Below are 22,612 nucleotides of genomic sequence, written 5' to 3' on the forward strand. Positions count from 1 at the left end.
GCTCTTTCAGTGAATGAGCATAATAGGGAGCTGGACATGTGCCTGCCGGGGTTGTTCTCAGAATCTAGAAAGGTTCAGGAATCTGAAGAATGCAATGAGTAAATTAATAAAGAGACTAGACATGAAATATAAATATGGAAGACATAGGGGAGCCAGGGAAGGAGAGGCTCCTGCCACCACTGCTGTACTCACCAGCCATGAGCCCAGCTTCTGGCTGAGCAGTGCTTCCTCTGTGGGAGCACACTGAATATCAGGGATCAGCTCTTGCATTGACCGTTTGCCCCCTGGTGATCAATGCATGTCATAGCAACTGGTCCTTCCACTATTGGGCCGAAACCAGTTCTTTTACATCCCATGAGGGTTCCCAGATTTTGAAAGGGCACTGACCAGGCCAAGGGACCCCAGTGGTGCACAGTTGGGGTCAGAAAGGGAAACAGAAGGTTGGCCAGCTGGGGAGCGACTGCGGAAGTGCTCCAGGGCATGCCTGGCCTATCTTGCCCAATCCTGATCAGCCATACCACAGCAGCAAGCTAACCTACTGGTTGGAGTATCTGCCCCGTGATGGTTAGTGCATGTCTGTTAGTGATGCTTAGTGCACGTCTGCCCCTTCATGGTTAGTGACTGGTTGGCCAGTTTACTGTCAGCCCCCTGGTGGCCAGTGCACATCATAGCAAGCAGTTAAGTAGCCTTAGCATATCATTATTATATTACACTTTCATTGGTTGAATGGCTGACCAGATGGCAGTACAATTAGCATATTAGGCTTTTATTATATAGGATTTTTACCCTAAAGCAAAGAAAACACACATATCAAAGGTAAAGTTTGGTAAACAGTAAATCATCAGGTTGGGGGAACTGCCCTCAGCTGTTCCGCTGTTAGGCCAGCAGCAGGTAATAAGCAGACTTTCAGGTTTGTGGAAATTTGAAAGAACCTTATGATCTTTGCAACATTTTTTACAATAGCCAAGACTTGGTAGCAGCCCAATTGCCCATTGATATATGAGTGGATAAAAAGCTGTGGTACTCTTATACAGTGGAATATTAGTTATATTAAAAAAGAAAAGGAAATTTTACCTCTTGGCTATTTTTTCTTTCTTTTTTTAAAATATTTTTTTATTGTTGCTAGAGGGTATTATGCTAAGTGAAAAACAAGTACCATATAAGTCAGAGAAAGACAAGTAATCATATAATTTCACTTTTAAGTGGAATCTAATGGACAAAATAAACTAACAAACAAATTAAGAACATACTCTTAGATATAGAGAACAGACTGATAGTTGTTAAAGGAGAAGGGGGTCAGAGGTGTGTGAGAAAAAGGTGAAGGGATTAAGAAAACAACAACAACACACAACCTCATAGACACAGACAACAGCAGAGTGATTACCAGAGGGAAAGGGTTGTGGGGGAGGTAGAAGAGGGTGAAGGGTTCCAGTATAAGTGGTGATGGAAGGAGACTTGACTTGGAGTGGTGAACACACAATTCAATAAACAGATGATGCCTTACAGAATTGCACACCTGAAACCTATGCCATGTTAGTAAGAAATGTCACCCCAACAAACTCAATTTCTAAAAAAGGAAAAAAAGACACAATGACTTGCAGCCCTACATTTAGAACACAGGCATGTGTGAAATTCCCTGCAGGATTTAAGAAAATTGTCAATTGCATATATCAAAATAGGTGGTTGTCTTATGTAACGACATACATAATTTCTACTGAAAAAGTAGAACTTTGGCTGTCTTTCAAAATAAGAAAAGAGAAAACACATCTCAACATGTGAGATCCCAAAGTTCTTATAGAAAAAAAATGGGGAGTTCTTATTTAGAAACATAAATCTTAAATGACAAACTAGAAATCAAATATTTTCCTTGGTATAGAAAACATAGTTATCCCTATATAGAATAATCAAATCAACAAATGTGAACACATACAAATACACGTTGTTAACTGAAAAAAATTATTTGGGTTGATAAAATCTCTTCAATTTGGAAGCTGGACGTTAGATGCACAGGGAAGCTTTCTTTTGAGAAGAGGAAGGGCCCAAACCCTTAACATGTACATTCCTTTTTCCTCTATGATTAACAACATCAAGTCCTCAGAGGTTGGGATAATGTCGAACCATTATACTAATTATGAGCTCTGTGCATTGAGCTCCCAGGGCCATGCAGCAATAGATAATCTGCTGTGTCTACAGCCCTTCAGTTTCCTGTCTCAGTCCAGGGGGCTTCACATCTGAGTCTTCTCCTCTCGCATCCACTGCATCAAGACTAACTTTGACATCCTGCCAGTCTTGATGGAACCTGAACCTTCATTGCTTGCCAGGCAGGACAGGGCCAGTGGATTCCCACTCCTTGGTCAGACTTCAGCAGAGACAGACCTGCCCAGTGAGTACTGTGGAGGTGAGAGATTTGAGAAGGGACTTGGGAAACTTATTTTTTTCATCATTAGGACAAACAGGAGAGTTGGGACAAACAGCTGGGAGGGCACCCATATAGAAAGGTTCAGGTATTTTTGACCTTAGAGGTAGAACATGAATACCTGGAGGGAAACAACTGAGTCTCATTCATTTTTGACCCCCCAGTGCCTAGCAGAGAACAATGATCTCTGCTAAATATTGAATAGACTCTTCCTTGGATCTAGAATTAGGCGAGTGATAAGGCTTCCACAGGCCCAGTGCTTTCTTTTCAGTAATTTCCCCCCTTGGAGCAATGCCTCTGGGGGCCTAGCAGAAGATAAAAGTGTTTATATGCATCTCTGTCAGGGATTGTCTAAGAAAGCTCTCATTTTCCATTTAATAGAATCAACAGCATTTAAATACAAAGAAAAATGGTGGAGATTTACATAAAAATGAAAAAAGACAGGAAAAGTGAAGTAAATCCTGTTGTGTGGACAGAGACACATTTCAGGATTTCCACTTTTTCCATGAGTGAATTAGCTGGGAGGTGATAGGCTTCTATCTTTCTCTGCTGAATCATAGAATAAAATGTCTTTCAGTCTTTCCTGGGATTGATTTTCATCAACAAACCCACTATTTCAATGTGATTTAAAACATAAATGAACATTTATTTAAAGGCAAACCTCTGTTTGATGCCACACATTTGCCAGAAATGGGTGTTAATCTCCCATTTCTGCGTAACAGCTATCAGCACAGACAGGTGTAAGGAATTACCCGCACTTCCCACTTAGTGGGACTCAGACACAGGCCTTCTGATTCCCAGACCAGGCTCTGCCCCCTCCACTGAGGCACAATGATTGTTTCTTTCCAAACAAGGGCACCAAACACCAATTCCTTCTCTTGGGATTTGGTGAATTCATCTGTGGCTTGCAAGGACCTTTATGGATGTAGAATTGTAGGGCTTTCTGTAGATAGTAATGCACTTTTTTTTTTTAAAGCACATTTTATAAACATGAGCTATCAAATCATCATTCCCTATATAAGTTGGGTATTTTCATGGGTCTATCCTGAAAAGAGTATGGCTAGTAAGACTTCAGGGAACTTTCTAATTTTATACCTTGGCAATCAGAGCATGTAATTAATTTTGCCTAATTATTCTATTGGGAAAACTAGTATAGGTAATCAATAGTAAAATTGCCTATATATCAAAAATTTCAATTGAAACAATTATCTTTTATGCATATGTCTTTAGAACATTTTCACATGTGTGATGTGGAGAAGAGGCTTAAGGATTTTCTTAGAACTGTCATAATAAAAATTGAAAAATAAAATGTAGTTTATTTGTCAGGTAACACTAAGCATCACTTAAAGTGCTGAAAAAAATGTATGTATTTCACAGAGAGACTTGAAATGCAATGCTGTGGTAAATGAGAACTTAGGGAATAGTAAGCGTAGTATAAGAGTATTTAGGTAAGTTTTCAAGAAAACTGCTTATGAATACATAACTCAATATTAATGTTATGAAAATATTGAAAGGAAAATGCATCTACCAAATTTATGATGGTATTTGTCTTTGAAGTGCAGGGGAAAATCATGCAGGGACAGCAAAATAACTTCAGATTTTACCAATGATAAACATGAGTTCTGCCTGGCCAGTGTGGTACAGTGGATTGAGTGTTGTCCTGTGCACCAGGAGATCACAATTGATTCCCAGTCAGGCCACATGCCAGGGTTTCAGTCTCTATCCCCAGTAGGGGGAGTGCAAGATCTGTATCTCTTATTGATGTTTCCATCTCTCTCCTCCATTCCTCTCTCTAAAAAAAACCAATAAAAACATATTTTAAAAAATATGAGTTCTATAGCATATTATTAATATTTACATTTTAATATGGGAACTGGCTAAAATAATAGTAGGTAATATTAATACAACATTTATTAATAGCCTGGCAATGATTCCCTACACTGGCTATATGTTAATATGCCTGAAGGACTTACATGTAGAAATTCTGGTTTAATTGGTTCTAGGTTACAGCTAGCCTATCATTAACTTTTAAAAGATCGATAGATAATTATGATGATCAAATACAATTGATAACCAATAATTATTTTATAGTTATAATTTTATTTTATTTTTTACAACAACCCTATAAGGTCAGTTCAATTAATATACCTATTTTACAGATGAACAAACAACCCAAGTGTTTGTAATAGTAGTCTTTGTTCTTTTATCCCTTTTAATTTTTCCCAAATTACATCATTTTAAAATTGCAAAAATAGGAAGTGCCCGGCTAGCTCAGTCGGTAGAGCATGAGACTCTTAAAATTGCAAAAATAGTTTATTAAAATATTGTTTACTTAAGTAAAGTTAGGGAGTATTTACAAAATAGAAATGCTCAGATATAGCCATAGGAATCTAGCATGTCACAAAAAGGAATATTTTAAATATTTTTTAAATTTCTTTATTGATTAAGGTGTTACATATGTGTCCTTATTTCCCCATTATTCCCCCTCCCCATTACTCCCACTCATGAGTTGTCTGTGTCCATTGGTTAGGCTTATATACAAGCATACACATCCTTTGATTGATCTCTCCCTCTTACACCCACCCTCCCCTACCTTCCCTCTGAGGCTTGACTGTCTGATCAATGTTTCTCTGGCCTCTGGATCTATTTTTGTTCATCAGTTTATGTTGTTCATTATATTCTATAAATGAGTCAGATCATATGATATTTATCTTTCTCTGACTGGCTTATTTCACTTAGTATAATGCTCTGCAGTTCCATCCATGCTGTTGCAAATGTAATAACTCATTTTTTACTGCAGCGTAGTATTCCATTGTGTAGATGTACCACAGTTTTCTTAATCCACTCATCTGCTGATGGGCACCTAGGCTGTTTCCAAATCTTAGCTATTGTGAATTGTGCTGCTATGAACATAGGGGTGCATATATCCTTTCTGATTCATGTTTCTAGTTTCTTTGGATATAGTCCTAGAAGCGGGATCACTGGGTCAAATGGGAGTTCCATTTTTAGTTTTTTGAGGAAACTCCATACTGTTCTCCACAATGGCTACACCAGTCTACAATTCCCACCAACAGTGCATGAGAGAGGAATAAATATTTTGACAAAGCAATACTTAAGTAATTATATCATATTTTGACCTGACAAAAGAAATTACCCAAGTTGCCTTCAGGGGGATGAATTTAGGAGAAATGCAATCCCTCTGTAAGAAGGAATTTACTTGGAAAGCTCTTGAACTGGCATCAAAATGCGAACGTAAAATTTGAGGCCTGGCTTTGGTCCTAAATTTTCTCAACTATTCATTGGAGAATTGGTTTTGATGAGAAATCAAACCTTCACAAATGTTTGTGATTAGAGACAAATGTAAGAAGTTTTACCAACCCACTCTGAACCAAAACAAAAAAGTGCAAACTCAACCTCAGATGTTTCTCTGAGATTCTGTATCACTTATGGAAAATAACCTTTAAAAAAAAAAGTGAATATAGAGTAGTCGTGAAAATTATTTAACTAGAGGCCCAATACACAAAATCTGTGTACTCAGGTGGTGATGGGGAGTCCCTTAGCCCAGACTGCAACCTCCCAGATGCGGGAGGTTGGCCAGCCGGAGAGGGATTGTGGGAGGGCTCCAGGGCTTCTTTGGCCCATTGCACTTAGTCCGGATCGGCCAGATCCCAGCAGCAAGCTAACCTACCAGTCAGAGTATCTGCTCCCTGGTAGTCAGGGCACATCATAGCGAGCAACTGAGTGGGCTAAGCATGCCATTAGCATATTATGCTTTGATTGAATGGATGTTCAGACGACTGGACACTTAGCATATTAAACTTTTATTATAGAGGACTAGAGGACATTAATATTCCTGCAATAGGGCTTCCTGTTGTGGTCTCCGCTGCCCCGCCTGCTTCCCTTCCTTCTCTGCTGTCCCACTTGCTTGCTTCTTCACAGCTCCACTCCCTTCTGCAGCTCTTGGCTTTTTTCTACACTATCGTCAGACTTTGCTGTGGCCTGGATATGCAAATTAATTTGCCATCTTGGTTGGGTTAATTTGCATACTTGCCGAATTGGCTGGTGGGTGTGGCTTGTGGGTGTAGTAAAGGAATGGTAAATTTGCATGTTTCTCTTTTATTAGAGAGAATAATTGATGCATTCTAAATTTATACGATCTTTAAGATCAGTGGTACTGTATGATTTTGTGCATTTAACACAAACATGTTTTTCAAAATGCAAAGTCCACTAAGAACAAATAATTATATGTGAATTATATTTGAGGGGAATTTGACCAGACAATCCACACATTTAAATAAGCACTTATCTCTGTGGAAGATGGATGCCATAAAACCAAATAAAGATGAAAACCTAAATGATAACTGCCATATAAAAATGCTATGTGATTATAAATATTTTATTTTAAGTTAGAATACAGTTAATGTGGTTTTAGCTCCTCTATACTACATTCCAAGTTAAAAGCATTTCTTATACTGCATTTGGGTGAGAAAAAGTACATCTAACTCTTAATGTCTTTTAATGATAATGATTTTTGTCTTAGAAAAGAATATTTTTCCTTCAAAAGTGAAAGAATGATATTTTACTCTGTTCATGGACTTGTAGTCTCAAAATGTTCTTTTACCTCTAATATTTATTGACCCAGTGTCTCTTAAGTGAGTGTATATGGAAACAGGTGAATAGCCCAGACATTAATATGGAGTTATAAAAAAGCTAACTGAGAAATGCCGCTGAAGGTAATAAAAAGAGAGGGTATATGGTCCTCAACTGTAAATACTTTATTTATGTATCGTTTGAATCCAAAGTATGGACACCTGTACACTTGTTCCATTTATTTAATACCCTCTTATTTTTCAAAATGTGTCTTATCTGCATAGAAACACAGAATCTAACAGGTGATTCAGAATTCTTCCTCCTGGGACTCTCAGATGATCCAGAACTGCAGCCTCTTCTGTTTGGGCTGTTCCTGTCCATGTACCTGGTGACCATGCTCGGGAACCTACTTATTATCCTGGCTGTCATCTCTGACTCTCACCTCCACACACCTATGTACTTCTTCCTTTCCAACTTGTCCTTGGCTGACATCAGTTTCAGTACCACTTCAGTTCCTAAGATGCTGCGGAACCTCCAGACTCACAACAAGTCCATCACCTATGCAGGCTGCCTAACTCAGGCTACCTGTTATTCTCTTTTTGGATGTTTAGACAGTCTACTCCTGGCTGTGATGGCCTATGACCGTTTGGTGGCCATTTGTCAGCCCCTACACTACCTGGTCATCATGAGCCCTCGCCTCTGTGGCTTGTTGGTCCTGCTGTCATTTTTCATCAGCCTTTTGGACTCCCAGCTGCACTACTTGATGGTGTCACAACTTAGCTTCTGTGCAGATGTGGAAATCCCTCATTTTTTTTGTGAGCCTTCTCAACTCTTCAACCTTGCCTGTTCTGACACCTCTACCAATGACATATTGATCTACTTTATTGGCGCCATCTTTGGTGGTGTCCCACTCTCATGGATTCTTTTCTCTTACTATAGAATTGTGTCCTCCATTCTGAGAATGCCATCATCAGGTTCAAAATATAAAGCCTTCTCCACCTGTGGCTCTCACTTGTCAGTTGTTTGCTTATTTTATGGGACAGGCCTTGGTGTGTACCTCAGTTCAGCTGTCTCATCTTCCCTGAAGAAAGATGCAGTGGCCTCAGTGATATACACTGTGGTCAACCCCATGCTGAACCCCTTCATTTACAGCCTAAGGAACAGGGACATCAAGAATGCCCTATGGAGGATGGTCAGAAGAATAGTCTGATCTCTATACCTGTGCTATCATTTTTGTTCTTAGACTGGAAAAAGCAGAAAATCAAACAATAGGAAATTCTGAAGATTGCCTTGCCAGTGTTGCTCAGTGGTTGAGTGTTGACCTTTGAATCAGAAGGTCACAGTTCGATTCCCAGTTGAAGCATGTGTCTGGGTTACTGGATCAATCCCCAGTGTGGAGCATGCAGGAGGTAGCTGATGGATGATTCTCTCTTATCTTTGATGTTTCTCTCTCTCACTTCCTCTCTGAATCAGTAAAAATATATTTAAAAAAGAAATTCTGAATATGTAGTCACATAGTGTATACTGTGTTCCTATATGGCTCTTTGCTTTCTGTTTACATAATTTTTCCTTTTAGCACAGCTGTAATGAAATTGGGAGATTAATTTTAACTCTTTACTTAAGTCATAGCTCCTTCAGGATTATGCATAGGACATCAGTTTACCCTTCTCACTTTCCTTATGTACTACCCAAGACTGTTGGTTACGGGCAGTCTTGTTTCAATCATTGTAAATAGATACAGATATACAGCTTTGTGGGAGGGTGTTGGGGTGGTAGTGGGTGGAGGGATTGAAGAGAAAAGAAAAACAAAAGAGAGAGAACTCATGGACATAGACAACAATGTGGTGATTGGGGTGGCGGTGGAGGTGGAAGACTGCATAGAGGGGATACATGTGATGGAAAAAAGGAAAGAAAAACCATAGCTCTCTCTTTCTGTTACTTATTCTTTCTATACTTTTGCCAGATTCTTCTCTGTTTTTTCATATTTTTGCTCCTTCATCATTGTGGTCAGATTCTTGAGAAAATGGGGTGATTATTTTATTTCTTGTTCAAACCAGAATATCTTGAAATTGAATGGTTTAATAACATGTTTGAATAAATTCTTATCAACAGGCGTTTCCTAGCAATACTGGGATATATGCTTCCCAACATTCCTTATAATTCCTTCCTGCATTCTATCTAACATCTCTACATCTAATAGCGCAACTTGAAAAGACAAATACTGTGTAACTCCACTTATATGGGGCACCTAAAGTAGTCAAATTCATAAAGACATGACATAGAATTTTGGTTTCCCGGATCTGTGGGAAGAAAAATAGGGAGTTAGTGTTTAATTGGGAAATAAGGAGTTTCATTTTTGCAAGATGAAAAGAGTTCTGGAGATGGGTGGTGATGATGGTTAAACAGCAATGTGAATGTACACAATACCACTGAACTGGACATTCAAAGTGGTCCTAGATTGTGAGAGGGTACAGACCAGGCCAAGGGACCCCAGTGGTGCACAATTAGGGCCAGAGATGGAAGCAGGAGGTTGGCAAGCTGGGGATGGACTGTGGGAGGTCTCCTGGGCATATCTGGCCCATCTTGCTCAATACTGATCAGCCAGACCACAGCAGCAAGCTAACCTACTGGTCGGAGCATCTGCCCCATGATGGTTAATGCATGTCATAGTGACTGGTTGGCCAATTGACTCTCAGCCTTCTGATGGCCAGTGCACATCATAGCAAGCAGTTAAGTAGCCTTAGTATATCTTTTTTGTTTAGGGGCATGCACGTGTCCTTTTTTATTTTTATTTTAAAAAGAGAGAGAAGTTTTAACAATAGGACAGGAAGGAGTAAGGTCTAGAGGTGCTTTGTCACAACTTGGAAGTCCGTTCTTCAGGTGATGGGTGTTACGCCCAAACTTCGTGATCCCCAGGTACCACCAGGGAGCCAAGTCCGATGCAATAAACAAAAGAGCCTTTTCCATGCTAGCATGGGCTCTGTCCCACTCATGCTGACAGCATGGCAGAAGAGCGAATTTCGCCAAGCCCTGGGGTTTTACTCTGGTGGTGATGTCACTGCTTTTGCTGACCCTGATTGGGCTAGGGTCCAGTTAATGGAGGATAACTCCGCCCTGCCCCATAGTGGAGTCAGGAGTTTTATATTATACTTTCATTGTTTGAACTGCTGACCAGATGATCAGATACTTACCATATTAGGCTTTTATTATATAGGATTTTTGCCCTGAAGGAAAGCAAACACACATATCAAAGGTAAAGTTTGGTAAACAGTAAATTATCAGGTTGGAGGAACTGCCCTCAGCTGTTCAGCTGTTAGGCCAGCAGCAGGTAATAACATGTAGGTTTTCAGGTTTGGTAAAATACTTTCAGCTATTCCAGCCAACAATAATATGTGTCTTCAGCCCTGCTGAAGCTTCAAGGTCCACCCACCTTTTGATGAACTTTTTGTATTTATGACCTGGAATTAGCCCCAAGCATGTGCCCTGACTGGAAATTGAACCAGTTACCTCTTGGTGAATTGCCAATACTTACCCACACCAACTGGGTGCCAGATGAATTTTTAAAAATATATTCATTGCATTTCACCCAAAAGCAACTAAATATGCATTCTTTTCAAATGCATATGTAACATTTTCAAGAATAGACCACATGTTACACACAAAACAAGTCTCCATAAATTTAAGAAGATGAAATCACATCAAGCATCTTCTCTGTCCATATGATATGAAACTAGAAACCAATTTAAAAAAACAATGAAAAAGAAACGGAGATGTGGAGGCTAAATCACTTGTTATCAAATAGTGAATGGATTAACAATGAGATATGGGGAGAAATCGAAAGATACCTTGAAACAAATGAAAATGAGAACACAACAAAAACCCCAAATCTAAGGGACCCAACAAAAGCAGTCCTAAGAGGAAATTCATAGCAGGCCTACCTGAAGCAAAATTAAAAATTTCAAATAAACAATATAATTTTACCCTTAAAGATACCAGAAAAAAAAACAACAAACAAAAAATCCCAAAATGAGCAGAAGGAAGAAAATAACCAAGATCACAGTAAAAATAAATGAAATGGGATCTAAAAAACAAGCCAACCAACAAAAACAGCAATACAAAAAAAAAAAAAAAAAAAAAAAAAAAATCTATGATACCAAAAACTGGTTCTTTGAAAAGATAAAGATTGACAATCTTTAACCAGACTCATCAAAAAAAGAAAAGTGGACCCAAATGAAGAAAGTCAGAAATGAAAGATAAGTGACAACTGACTCCAGGGAAATACAAGAGATAATAAGACAATATTACAAACAACTGTATGGCAACAAATTAAACAATCTGGATGACATGGATAAATTCCTAGAAACATACCACCTTAAAATCCAATACCCATCTATGCTATAAACTCTCAGCAAAGTAAAATAGCGGGAACATACTTCAACACAATAAAGGCTATGTAAGACAGAATCAGAGACAACATTATACTCAACAGGCAAAAACTTAAAAGTGTTTCCCTGAAGGTCAGGAAGAAGACAGGGATGTCCACTTTCACCAGTCTTATCAGTATAGTACTGGAAGACCTAGCCACTGCAATCAGACATGTAGAAGAAATAAAAGACATCTGAACTGGAAAGGAAAATGTAAAACTGTCATTATTTGCTGATGACATGATGCTGTATATAGAGAAACCGAAGGAACCCACCAAAAACACCACTAGAACAGATAAATAAATGCAGTAAATTAGAAGGGCAAAAATAAATATCCAGAAATCAGTTGCATTTTAATATATCAACAATGAACCATCAGAAAGGAAAACAAAGAATAAAATCTGATTTATAATTGCATAGAAAAATCCCTAGGAATAAATTTAACCAAGGATATAAAAGACCTCTACTCAAAAAAATTATGAGATGCTTAAGAAAGAAATTGAAGAAGGTACAAATAAATGGAAACATATACTGTGTTTTTGGGTAGGAAGAGTTAACATCATTAAAATGTCCAAATTAGTCAAAGCAATGTATAAATTCAACATCATTCCTATCAAGATACCAATGGCATAGTTCACAGAACTGGAACAAATATTTCCAAACTTTCTATGGAAGCACAAAAGACCCCAAATAGATAGAGCATTCTTGGTAAAGAATAACTAAGCTAAAGTAATTATGTTACCTGATATAAAATTATACTGCAAGGTTATAGTAATCAAAACAGCATGGTACTGGCATAAAAACAGACATAAAGGTCAATGAAATAGAATAAAGAGCCTAGAAGAAAACCCATGCCTTCATGGTCAATTAACACTTGACAAAGAAGGCAAGAACATACAATAGAATAAAGATAATTTATTAAAAATGATGTTGAAAACATGGGACAGATACCAGCAATAAAAACCAAAACCAGACCTCCTTCTTATTTATACAGAAGAATAAATTCAAAATTGATTGAAGACTTTAATTTCAGACTCAAAAACCATAAAAGTCTTTGAAGAAATCATAGGCAGTAAAATCTCAGACATTTTTCAAAGCAATATTTTTTTCTGATATGTCTCCTCAGGCAAGGGAAATAACAGGAAAAAAAAAATGAGACTACAAAATACTAAAAGTTTTTGCCCAGCCAAGTATACCATCAAAAAAATGAAAAGACAACCCACTGACTGGGAGAACACATTCACCAATGATAGTTCTGAAAGGTTTACTAAACAAAATTTATAAACAACTTAAACAACTCAACAACAAAAACAACCCAATTAAAAATCAGGCAAAGGACATAAATAGACACTTCTCCCTAGAAGACATAAGATGGTCAGTAGACATGAAAAGATGCTCAATGTTACTAATAATCAGATAAATGCAAATCAAAACCACAATGAGTATATCACTTCACACCTGTCAGAATGACTATTATCAATAAATCGACAAACAATAAGTGTTGGCAAGGATGGGTAAAAAAGGGAATGCAGGTTGGTACAGGCACTCTGGGAAACAGTATGGAGTTACCACAAAAAATTTAGAATGGAACTGTCTGATGGCACAGTGATTCCACTTCTGGAAGTGTATCTGAAGAAACCCAAAACACTAATTTGAAAGAACCTTATGTTCTTTGCCACATTATTTACAATAGCTACGACTTGGTAACAGCCCAAGTGCCCATTAGTATTTGAGTGGATAAAAAAGCTGTGGTACACTTATACAGTGGAATATTACTCTGTTATATTAAGAAAGAAAAGGAAATCTTATATTTTGGCTATTTTTTCTTTCTTTTTTAAAAAATATTTTTTATTGTTGCTAGAGAGTATTATGCTAAGTGAAAAACAAGTACCATATAAGTCAGAGAAAGACAAGTAATCATATAATTTCACTTTTAAGTGGAATCTAATGAACAAAATAAACTAACAAATTAAGAATATACTCATAGATACAGAGAACAGACTGATAGTTATTAAAGGAGAAGGGGCCATGGGTGCGGCTGAAAAAGGTGAAGGGATTAAGAAAACAACACACAACCTCATAGACACAGACAACAGCAGAGTGATTACCAGAGGGAAAAGGTTGTGGGGGGAGGTAGAAGAGGGTGAAGGGTTCCAGTATAAGTGGTGGTGGAAGGAGACTTGACTTGGGGTGGTGAACACACAATTCAATGAACAGATGATGCCCTACAGAATTTCACACCTGATACCTATGCAATGCTAATAAGAAATGTCACCTCAACAAATTCAACTTTTTAAATGACATGATGACCACAGTCCTACATTTATAACACAGCCAGGTGTGAAATTCTCAGCAGGATTTAGGAAAATTGTCAATTGCGTATATCAAAATAGGTGGTTGTCTTATGTAACGACATATATAATTTCTACTGCAAAAGTAGAACTTTGGTTGTCTTTCAAAATAAGAAAAGAAAAAACACATCTCAACATGTGAGATCCCAAAGTTCTTATAGAAAAAAAATGAGGGAGGGAGTTCTTATTTAGAAACATAAATTTTAAATGACAAACTAGAAATCAAATATTGTCCTTAGTATAAAAAACATAATTATCTCTATATAGAATGATCAATTCAATGAATGTGAACACATACAAATACACATTGATTTCATTAATTGAAAAATATTGTTTGAGTTTATAAAATCTCTGCAACTTGGAAGCTGGACTTGAGACACACAGGGGAGCTTTCTTTTGAGAAGAGGAAGGGCCCAAACCCTTAACATGTACATTCCCTTTTCCTCTATGATTAACAACATCAAGTCCTCAGAGGTTGGGATAATGTCGAACCATTATACTAATTATGAGCTCTGTGCATTGAGCTCCCAGAGCCATGCAGCAATAGATAATCTGCTGTGCCTCCAGCCCTTCAGCTTCCCATCTTAGTCCAGGGGCCTTCATATCTGAGTCTTCTCCTCTCGCCTCCACTGCATCAGGAGCCCAGGACTAACTCTGACATCCTGCCAGTCTTGATGGAACCTGACCCTTCATTACTTGCCAGGCAGGACAGAGGCAGTGGATTCCTACTCCTTGGTCATAATTCAGCAGAGACAGACCTGCCTAGTGAGTACTATGAAGGCGATGGATAGAGAAGGGACTGTCAGGAACATTTTTTCCCCCTCATCATTAGGACAAAAAGGGGGATTTAGGACAAACAGTTGAGAGGCAACCAGTATGGAAAGTTTCAGGTATTTTTGACCTTACAGGTAGAATCTGAATACATGGAGGGAAATAACGGAGTCTCATTCATTTCTGATCCCCCAGGGCCTATCCTCTGCTTAGCAGAGAACAACAATCTCTGCTAAATACTGAATAGAGTCTTCCTGGGATCTCAGAAACAGTGTGTGGGTGACATGACTTCCACATGCCCAGTGCTTTCTTTCCAGTAATTTCCTCCTTCCAGCAATGCCTCCTGGGGATAGCAGAGGACAAAACAGTGTTTGTATGCATCTATTGATACATCTGGGATTTTCTAAGAAACCTAACATTCCCCTTTTAATAAAATCTACAGATTTATATACAAAGAAAAATGGTGGAGATTTTCATAAAAATAAAAAAGAGAGGAAAAGTGAAGTAAATCCTGTTGTGTGGACTGAGACACATTTCAGGATTTCCACTCAGTCCATGGATAGGCTTCTATCTTTCTCTGCCGAATCATAGAATAACATGTCCTTCAGCCTTTCCTGGGATTGATTTTCATCAACAAACCCACTATTTCAATGTGATTTAAAACATGACTGAACATTTATTTAAAAGCAAACCTCTGTTTGATGCCACACATTTGCCAGAAATGGTGTTAATCTCCCATTTCTGTGTAAGAGCTATCGGCACAGACAGGTGTAAGGAATTACCCACACTTCCCACTTAGTGGGTGACAGCTGTGGGACTCAGACACAGGTCTTCTGATTCCCATCCCTGGCTCTGTCCCCTCCACTGAGGCACAATGATTGTTTTTTTTCCAACAAGGGCACCAAACACCAATTCCTTCTCTTGGGGTCTGGTGAGTTCATTTATGGTTTGCAAGGACCTTTATGGATGTAGAATTGTAGGGCTTTCTGTAGGTAGTGATGCTTTTTTTTTAACGCACATTTTATAAACATGAGCTATCAAATCATCATTCCCTATATAAGTTGGGTATTTTCATGGGTCTATCCTGAAAAGAGTATGGCTAGTAAGACTTCAGGGAACTTTCTAATTTTATACCGTGGCGATTAGAGCATGTAATTGATTTTGCCTAATTATTCTATTGGGAAAACTAGTATAGGTAATCAATAGTAAAATTGCCTATATATCAAAAATTTCAATTGAAACAATTATCTTTTATGCATATGTCTTTAGAATATTTTCACATGTGTGATGTGGAGAAGAGGCTTAAAGATTTTCTTAGAACTGTCATAATAAAAATTGAAAAATAAAATGTAGTTTATTTGTCAGGTAACACTAAGCATCTACTTAAAGTGCTGAAAAAAATGTATGTATTTCACAGAGAGACTTGAAATGCAATGCTGTGGTAAATGAGAACTTAGGGAATAGTAAGCGTAGTATAAGAGTACTTAGGTAAGTTTTCAAGAAAACTCAATACTACTGTTATGAAAATATTGAAAGGAAAATGCATCCACCAAATTTATGATGGTATTTTGTCTTTGAACAACTAAAGTGCAGGGGAAAATCATGCAGGGACAGCAAAATAACCTCAAGTTTTACCAATGATAAACATGAATTCTGCCTGGCCAGTGTGGCACAGTGGATTGAGTGTTGTCCTGTGCACCAGGAGATCACAATTGATTCCCAGTCAGGCCACATGCCAGGGTTTCAGTCTCTATCCCAAGTAGGGGGAGTGCAAGATCTGTATTTCTTATTGATGTTTCCATCTCTCTCCTCCATTCCTCTCTCTCTCTAAAAAAACCCCAAATAAAAATGTATTTTAAAAATATGAGTTCTATAGCATATTATTAAATATTTATATTTTATTATGGAACTGGCTAAAAATGTACTGATATTAGTAGGTAGTATTAATACAACATTTATTAATAGCCTGGCAATGATTCCCTACACTGGCTATATGTTAATATGCCCAAAGGACTTACATGTAGAAATTCTGGTTTAATTGGTTTTAGGTTACAGCCAACCCATCATTAAATTTTAAAAGATCGATAGATAATTATGATGATCAAATACAATTGATAATCAATGATTAATTATTTTATAGTTATAATTTTATTTTATTTTTTATAACAACCCTATAAGGTCAGTTCAATTAATATACTTATTTTACAGATAAAGAAAGAACCCAAGTGTTTGTAATAGTAGTCTTTGTTCTTTTATCCCTTTTAATTTTTCCCAAATTACATCTTTTTAAAAATGCAAAAATAGTTTATTAAAAATTGTTTACTTAAGTAAAGTTAGGGAGTATTTACAAAATAGAAATGCTCAGATATATCCATAAGAATCTAGCATGTCACAAAAAGGAATAAATATTTTTTAAATTTCTTTATTGATTAAGGTGTTACATATGTGTCCTTATTCCCTCATTACTCCCCCCATTACTCCCACTCATGCCGTCACCCACAGTGGCTGCACCAGTCTACATTCCCATCAGCAGTGCATGAGGGAGGAATAAATATTTTGTCAAAGCAATACTTCAGTAATTATATCATATTTTGACCTGAGAAAAGAAATTACCCAAGTTGCCTTCAAAGAGATGAATTTAGGAGAAATGCAATCTTTCTGTAAGAAAGAATTGACTTGGAAAGCTCTTAAACTGGCATCAAAATGGGAACGTAAGATTTGAGGCCTGGCTTTGGTCCTAATTTACTCAACTGTACATTGGAGAGTTGGTTTTGATGAGAAATCAAACTTTCACAAATGTTTGTGATTAGAAACAAATTTAAGAAGTTTTACCAATCTACTCTGAACCAAAACAGAAAAGTGCAAACTCAACCTCAGATGTTTCTCTGAGATTCTGTATAACTTATGGAAAATAACCTTTCAAAAAAAAAAAAAGTATAGAGTATTCATGAAAGTTATTATTTAACTAGAGGACCAGTGCACTAAATTTGTACACTCAGGTGGTGGGCACGGGCCCGCACTAGTGCACCATGGGGGCCTGAGAGGAATGCAGGTGGTTGGCCAGCTGGGGAGGAATTGTGGGAAGGCACCAGGCTTGTCTGGCCCATTGCACTTAGTCCTGATCGGCCGGATCACAGCAGTAAGCTAACCTACTAGTCAGAGTGTCTGCCCCCTGGTAGTCAGAGCACATCATAGTGAGAAGTTGAGTGGCCTAACCATACCATTAGCATATTATGCTTTGATTGAACGGATGATCAGATGACTGGACACTTAGCATATCAAGCTTTTATTATATGGGATAATTGATGCATTCTAAATTAAGACCATATTTAGAATCAATGGTGCTGTATGATTTTGTGCATTTAACACAAACATCTTTTTCGAAATGTAAAGTCCACTAAGAACAAATAATTATATGTGAATTATATTTGAGGGGAATTTGACCAGACAACCCACACACTTAAATAAGCCCTTATCTCTGTGGAAGATGGATGCCATAAAACCAAATAAAGATGAAAACCTAAATGATAACTGCCATATAAAATTGCTATGTGATTATGAAAATTTTATTTTAAATTAGAATACAGTTAATGTGGTTTTAGTTCCTCTATACTACATTCCAAGTTAAAAGCATTTCTTATACTGCATTTGGGTGAGATAAAGTAAATGCAACCTCTTAATGTCTTTTAATTATAATGATTTTTGTCTTAGAAAATAATATTTCTCATTCCATATTTTTTCCTTCAAAAGTGAAAGAATGATATTTTACTCTGTTCATGGACTTGTAGACTCAAAATATTCTTTTACCTCTAATATTTATTGACCCAATGTTTCTTAAGTGGGTGATATGGAAACAGGTGAATAGCCAGACATTAATATGGAAAGAGTTATAAAAAAGTTAACAACTGAGAAATGTCGCTGAAGGTAATAAAAAGAGAGGGTATATGGTCCTCAACTGTAAATACTTTATGTATCGTTTGAATCCAAAGTATGGACACCTGTACACTTGTCCCATTTATTTAATACCCTCTTATTTTTCAAAATGTGTCCTATCTGCATAGAACCACAGAATTTAACAGGTGATTCAGAATTTTTCCTCCTGGGACTCTCAGATGATCCAGAACTGCAGCCTCTTCTGTTTGGGCTGTTCCTGTCCATGTACCTGGTGACCATGCTCGGGAACCTACTCATTATCCTGGCTGTCATCTCTGACTCCCACCTCCACACACCTATGTACTTCTTCCTTTCCAACTTGTCCTTGGCTGACATCAGTTTCAGCACCACAACAGTTCTCAAGATGCTGCTGAACCTCCAGACACATAGCAAGTCCATCACCTATGCAGGCTGCCTAACTCAGGCTACCTGTTATTCTCTTTTTGGGGGTTTAGAAAGTGTACTCCTGCCTGTGATGGCCTATGACCGTTTGGTGGCCATTTGTCAGCCCCTACACTACCTGGTCATCATGAGCCCTCGCCTCTGTGGCTTGTTGGTCCTGCTGTCATTTTTCATCAGCCTTTTGGACTCCCAGCTGCACTACTACCTGATGTCACAACTTAGGTTTTGTGCAGATGTGGAAATCCCTAATTTTTTTTGTGAACCTTCTCAACTCTTCAGCCTTGCCTGTTCTGACACCTCCACCAATGACATATTGATCTACTTTATTGGCGCCATCTTTGGTGGTGTCCCACTCTCATGGATCCTTTTCTCTTACTATAGAATTGTGTCCTCCATTCTGAGAATGCCATCATCAGTTTCAAAATATAAAGCCTTTTCCACCTGCGGCTCTCACTTGTCAGTTGTTTGCTTATTTTATGGGACAGGCCTTGGTGTGTACCTCAGTTCAGCTGTCTCATCTTCCCTAAAGAAGGATGCAGTGGCTTCAGTGATGTACACTGTGGTCAACCCCATGCTGAACCCCTTCATCTACAGCCTGAGGAACAGAGACATCAAGAATGCCCTATGGAGGATGGTCAGAAGAATAGTCTAATCTCTGTCCCTGTGCTATCATTTTTGTTCATAGACTGGAAAAAACAGAAAAATCAAATAACAATCAATTCTGAAGATGGCCTTGCCAGTGTTGCCAGTGGTTGAGTGTTGACCTTTGAATCAGAAGGTCACAGTTTGATTCCCAGTTGAAGCATGTGTCTGGGTTACTGGATCAATCCCCAGTGTGGGGAATTTGGAGGTAGCTGATCAATGATTCTCTCTTATCTTTGATGTTTCTCTCTCTCTCTCACTTCCTCTCTGAATCAGTAAAAAATATGTAAAAAAAGAAATTCTGTATATGTAGTCACATAGCATATACTATGTACCTATATGGCTCTTTGCTTTTTGTTTAGGTAATTTTTCCTTTTGGCACAGCTGTAATGAAATTAGGAGATTAATTTTAACTCTTTACTTAAGTCATAGCTGCTTCAGAATTATGCATAGGACATCAGTTTACCCTTCTCACTTTCCTTATGTACTACCCAAGACTCTTGGTTATGGACAGTCTTATTTCAATCATTGTAAATAGATACAGATAGACAGCTTTGTGGAGGGATTGAAGAGAAAAGAAAAACAAAAGAAGGAGAACTCATGGACATAGACAACAATGTGGTGATTGCGGTGGCGGTGGAGGTGGAAGATGCATAGAGGGGATACATGTGATGGAAAAAAGAAAAGAAAATCATAGCTCTTTCTTTCTGTTATTTATTCTTTCTATACTTTTACCCAGATTCTTCTCTGTTTTCTTTCCCTCCATATTTTTGCTCCTTCATCATTGTGGTCAGATTCTTGAGAAAATGAGGTGATTATTTTATTTCTTGTTCAAATCAGAATATTTTGAAATTGAATGATTTAATATCATGTTTGAATAAATTCTTATCAACAGGAGTATCCTAGCAAAACTGGGATATAGGATTCCCAACATTCCTTATAATTCCTTACTGCATTCTATCTAACATCTCTACATCAATTAGCCCCACTTGAAAAGACAAATACTGTATAACTCCACTTATATGGGGCACCTAAAGTAGTCAAATTCATAAAGACATGATGTAGAATTTTGGTCTCCAGGGTCTGTGGGAAGAGCAAATAGGGAGTTAGTGTTTAATTGGGAAATAAGGAGTTTCATTTTTGCAAGATGAAAGAGTTCTGGAGATGGGTGGTGGTGATGGTTGAACAGCAATGTGAATGTACACAATACCCCTGAACTGGACATTTAAATGATTTTGATGGTATATTTTATGTATGTTTATTTTACCACAGTAAAAAAAAATGTCCTATTAGAAATAAGGGACATTTTGCCCCAAATTTTGGGTGTACCACTTACCCCTGAGCATCAACCTCCATAGCGATCTGCCTCAACTCCAGAGAGCCCTCTTAACCAAAGTCATGCCTCCTTCGAAGCAGCCCACACCATGGCACCAATTCCAGTCAACAATAAAGGATCATCCTCAACCAAGACCTTCTTGGTGATTTTAGGAGGCCTTTGATGGACTTCGGCTTGTCTTGACTTCTTCCACAGCCCTTCCTTGCTTCAAAGAGTTTGCAAAATTACAGAGACTGAGGGAAGAGTCCCCGTAAGACTTTTCCACTTCAGACACCAGCCACAAGTTCAGGAGTCCCCAGGGCCACCCTCACTTCAGACAATTTGGCCACAAAATCAGGGACTCCCTCACATTCAACAATTTGCTAGAATGATCACAGTTGGGCAATTTCCTCAAGTTAGTAATTCACCTGTATGAGTCACAGAAATTAGAACAGTGCTACACTTATGATTACAGTTCTATTATAGCAAAAGAAAGCAAATTAGAACTATTCTAAAGAATACACATCTGGGAATATCTAAAAGGTCCCACGTATAAAACTTCTTGTTTTTTTCTCCCCATGAAGTTCTGATTCATTACCTCCTCCTGGCCATATTATGAGATAACACTCACAGAATTGCTAACCAGGTATCACACCTGAACACTAGTGGCCAGAGGTTTTATTTTAGTATTATTATTATATTTAATCCTCACCTGAGGATATATTTATTGATTTGAGAGAAATGGGCAGGAGAGAGCTGAGAGAGAGAGAGAGAGAGAGAGAAAGAGAAAGAGAGAGAGAGAGAGAGGGAGAGAGAGAGAGACAGAGAGACAGAGAGACGGAGAGAGAGACTGATTTGCTGCCTCCCATAGGTGCCCAGAACAGGGAGTGAACCCATGACCTCTTTTTAAAAAAAAATTTCTTTATTGATTAAGGTGTTAAATATGTGTCCTTATTCCCCCATTACCCCCTTACCTCCACTCAAGCCCTCACCCTCCTGTTGTCTGTGTTTAATGTTAGGCTTATATGCATGCATACAAGTCCTTTGGTTGATCTCTTTTATCACATGCCCACTGTATATCACAGGAACAACACTAGAAAAATTATATGCATCATGCCATTTAATCGCACATCTGTCCTACAATGTAAGGAATATTTAATACTCTCATTGTGGAGGTAAAGTATCTGTAGCTAAGGGAGATTAAATAACTTCATCAAGGTCACAGAGATGTAACATGGTAGAGCAAATTCTGTTCCAGGAAGTCTGACTCACATCCTATTTCTAAATCACAGGTCTAAACTGTACTTTGGAACAGTTATATCTAAAAAATAACTATAATGAAAGAATAGATTAACAATGATAATAATAGCTATAACACAGAAGGATCTTACTATGATTAAAGGCATTTTATTACCTCATAAAAATTGTAACAGCAGAAACCACACTTTAGAAACACAATAAGACACATAGAGAGTTAGTTAGCTATGACATCAATATAAAGCATCAGGTCACAGAACTAAGATTGTTTGAGCTGAAAACACATGTTTTAATCATTATTATAAAATGCAAGTAGTATGGAGATTGTTAAAGTAAGCACCTTAAACACCTTTAGTTAATTTGGAAGGCTGGTATGAAAGAAGAAATTGGTTTATGTCCATAGATTTCAATAAGTGAATTAGAACCAGTGAGTTGAAGATAAAAAGAGAAAGACTTCAGCTAAATTAAAGAAAGTCTGCATGTTTACATCATTTAAAATAAAATTGGGTAA

The 22,612-nt window shown here is 37.7% G+C and overlaps 2 protein-coding genes across 2 annotated transcripts; both read left to right on the top strand.

The window, feature by feature from the left end:
- Window positions 1-7,138: 7,138 nt before the first annotated feature.
- Window positions 7,139-8,376, top strand: LOC118731409 (olfactory receptor 18-like). Its single transcript, XM_036460008.2, has one exon. The coding sequence runs from the start codon at window positions 7,170-7,172 to the stop codon at window positions 8,214-8,216; it is 1,047 nt and encodes a 348-aa protein (XP_036315901.2). The 5' UTR covers window positions 7,139-7,169; the 3' UTR covers window positions 8,217-8,376.
- Window positions 8,377-18,591: 10,215 nt separating this feature from the next.
- LOC118731246 (olfactory receptor 7E24-like) lies at window positions 18,592-19,595 on the top strand. The gene has a single exon (XM_036459671.2). The coding sequence runs from the start codon at window positions 18,595-18,597 to the stop codon at window positions 19,537-19,539; it is 945 nt and encodes a 314-aa protein (XP_036315564.1). The 5' UTR covers window positions 18,592-18,594; the 3' UTR covers window positions 19,540-19,595.
- The last annotated feature ends 3,017 nt before the right edge of the window (window positions 19,596-22,612 follow it).

The sequence above is a fragment of the Pipistrellus kuhlii genome, unplaced genomic scaffold (assembly GCF_014108245.1).
Source record: "Pipistrellus kuhlii isolate mPipKuh1 unplaced genomic scaffold, mPipKuh1.p scaffold_m20_p_30, whole genome shotgun sequence".
Lineage (NCBI taxonomy): Eukaryota > Metazoa > Chordata > Mammalia > Chiroptera > Vespertilionidae > Pipistrellus > Pipistrellus kuhlii.

Coding starts and splice junctions, on each gene's coding strand:
- LOC118731246 (XM_036459671.2), top strand. CDS start 18,595: ATGTGTCCTATCTGCATAGAACCACAGAATTTAACAGGTGATTCAGAA.
- LOC118731409 (XM_036460008.2), top strand. CDS start 7,170: ATGGTCCTCAACTGTAAATACTTTATTTATGTATCGTTTGAATCCAAA.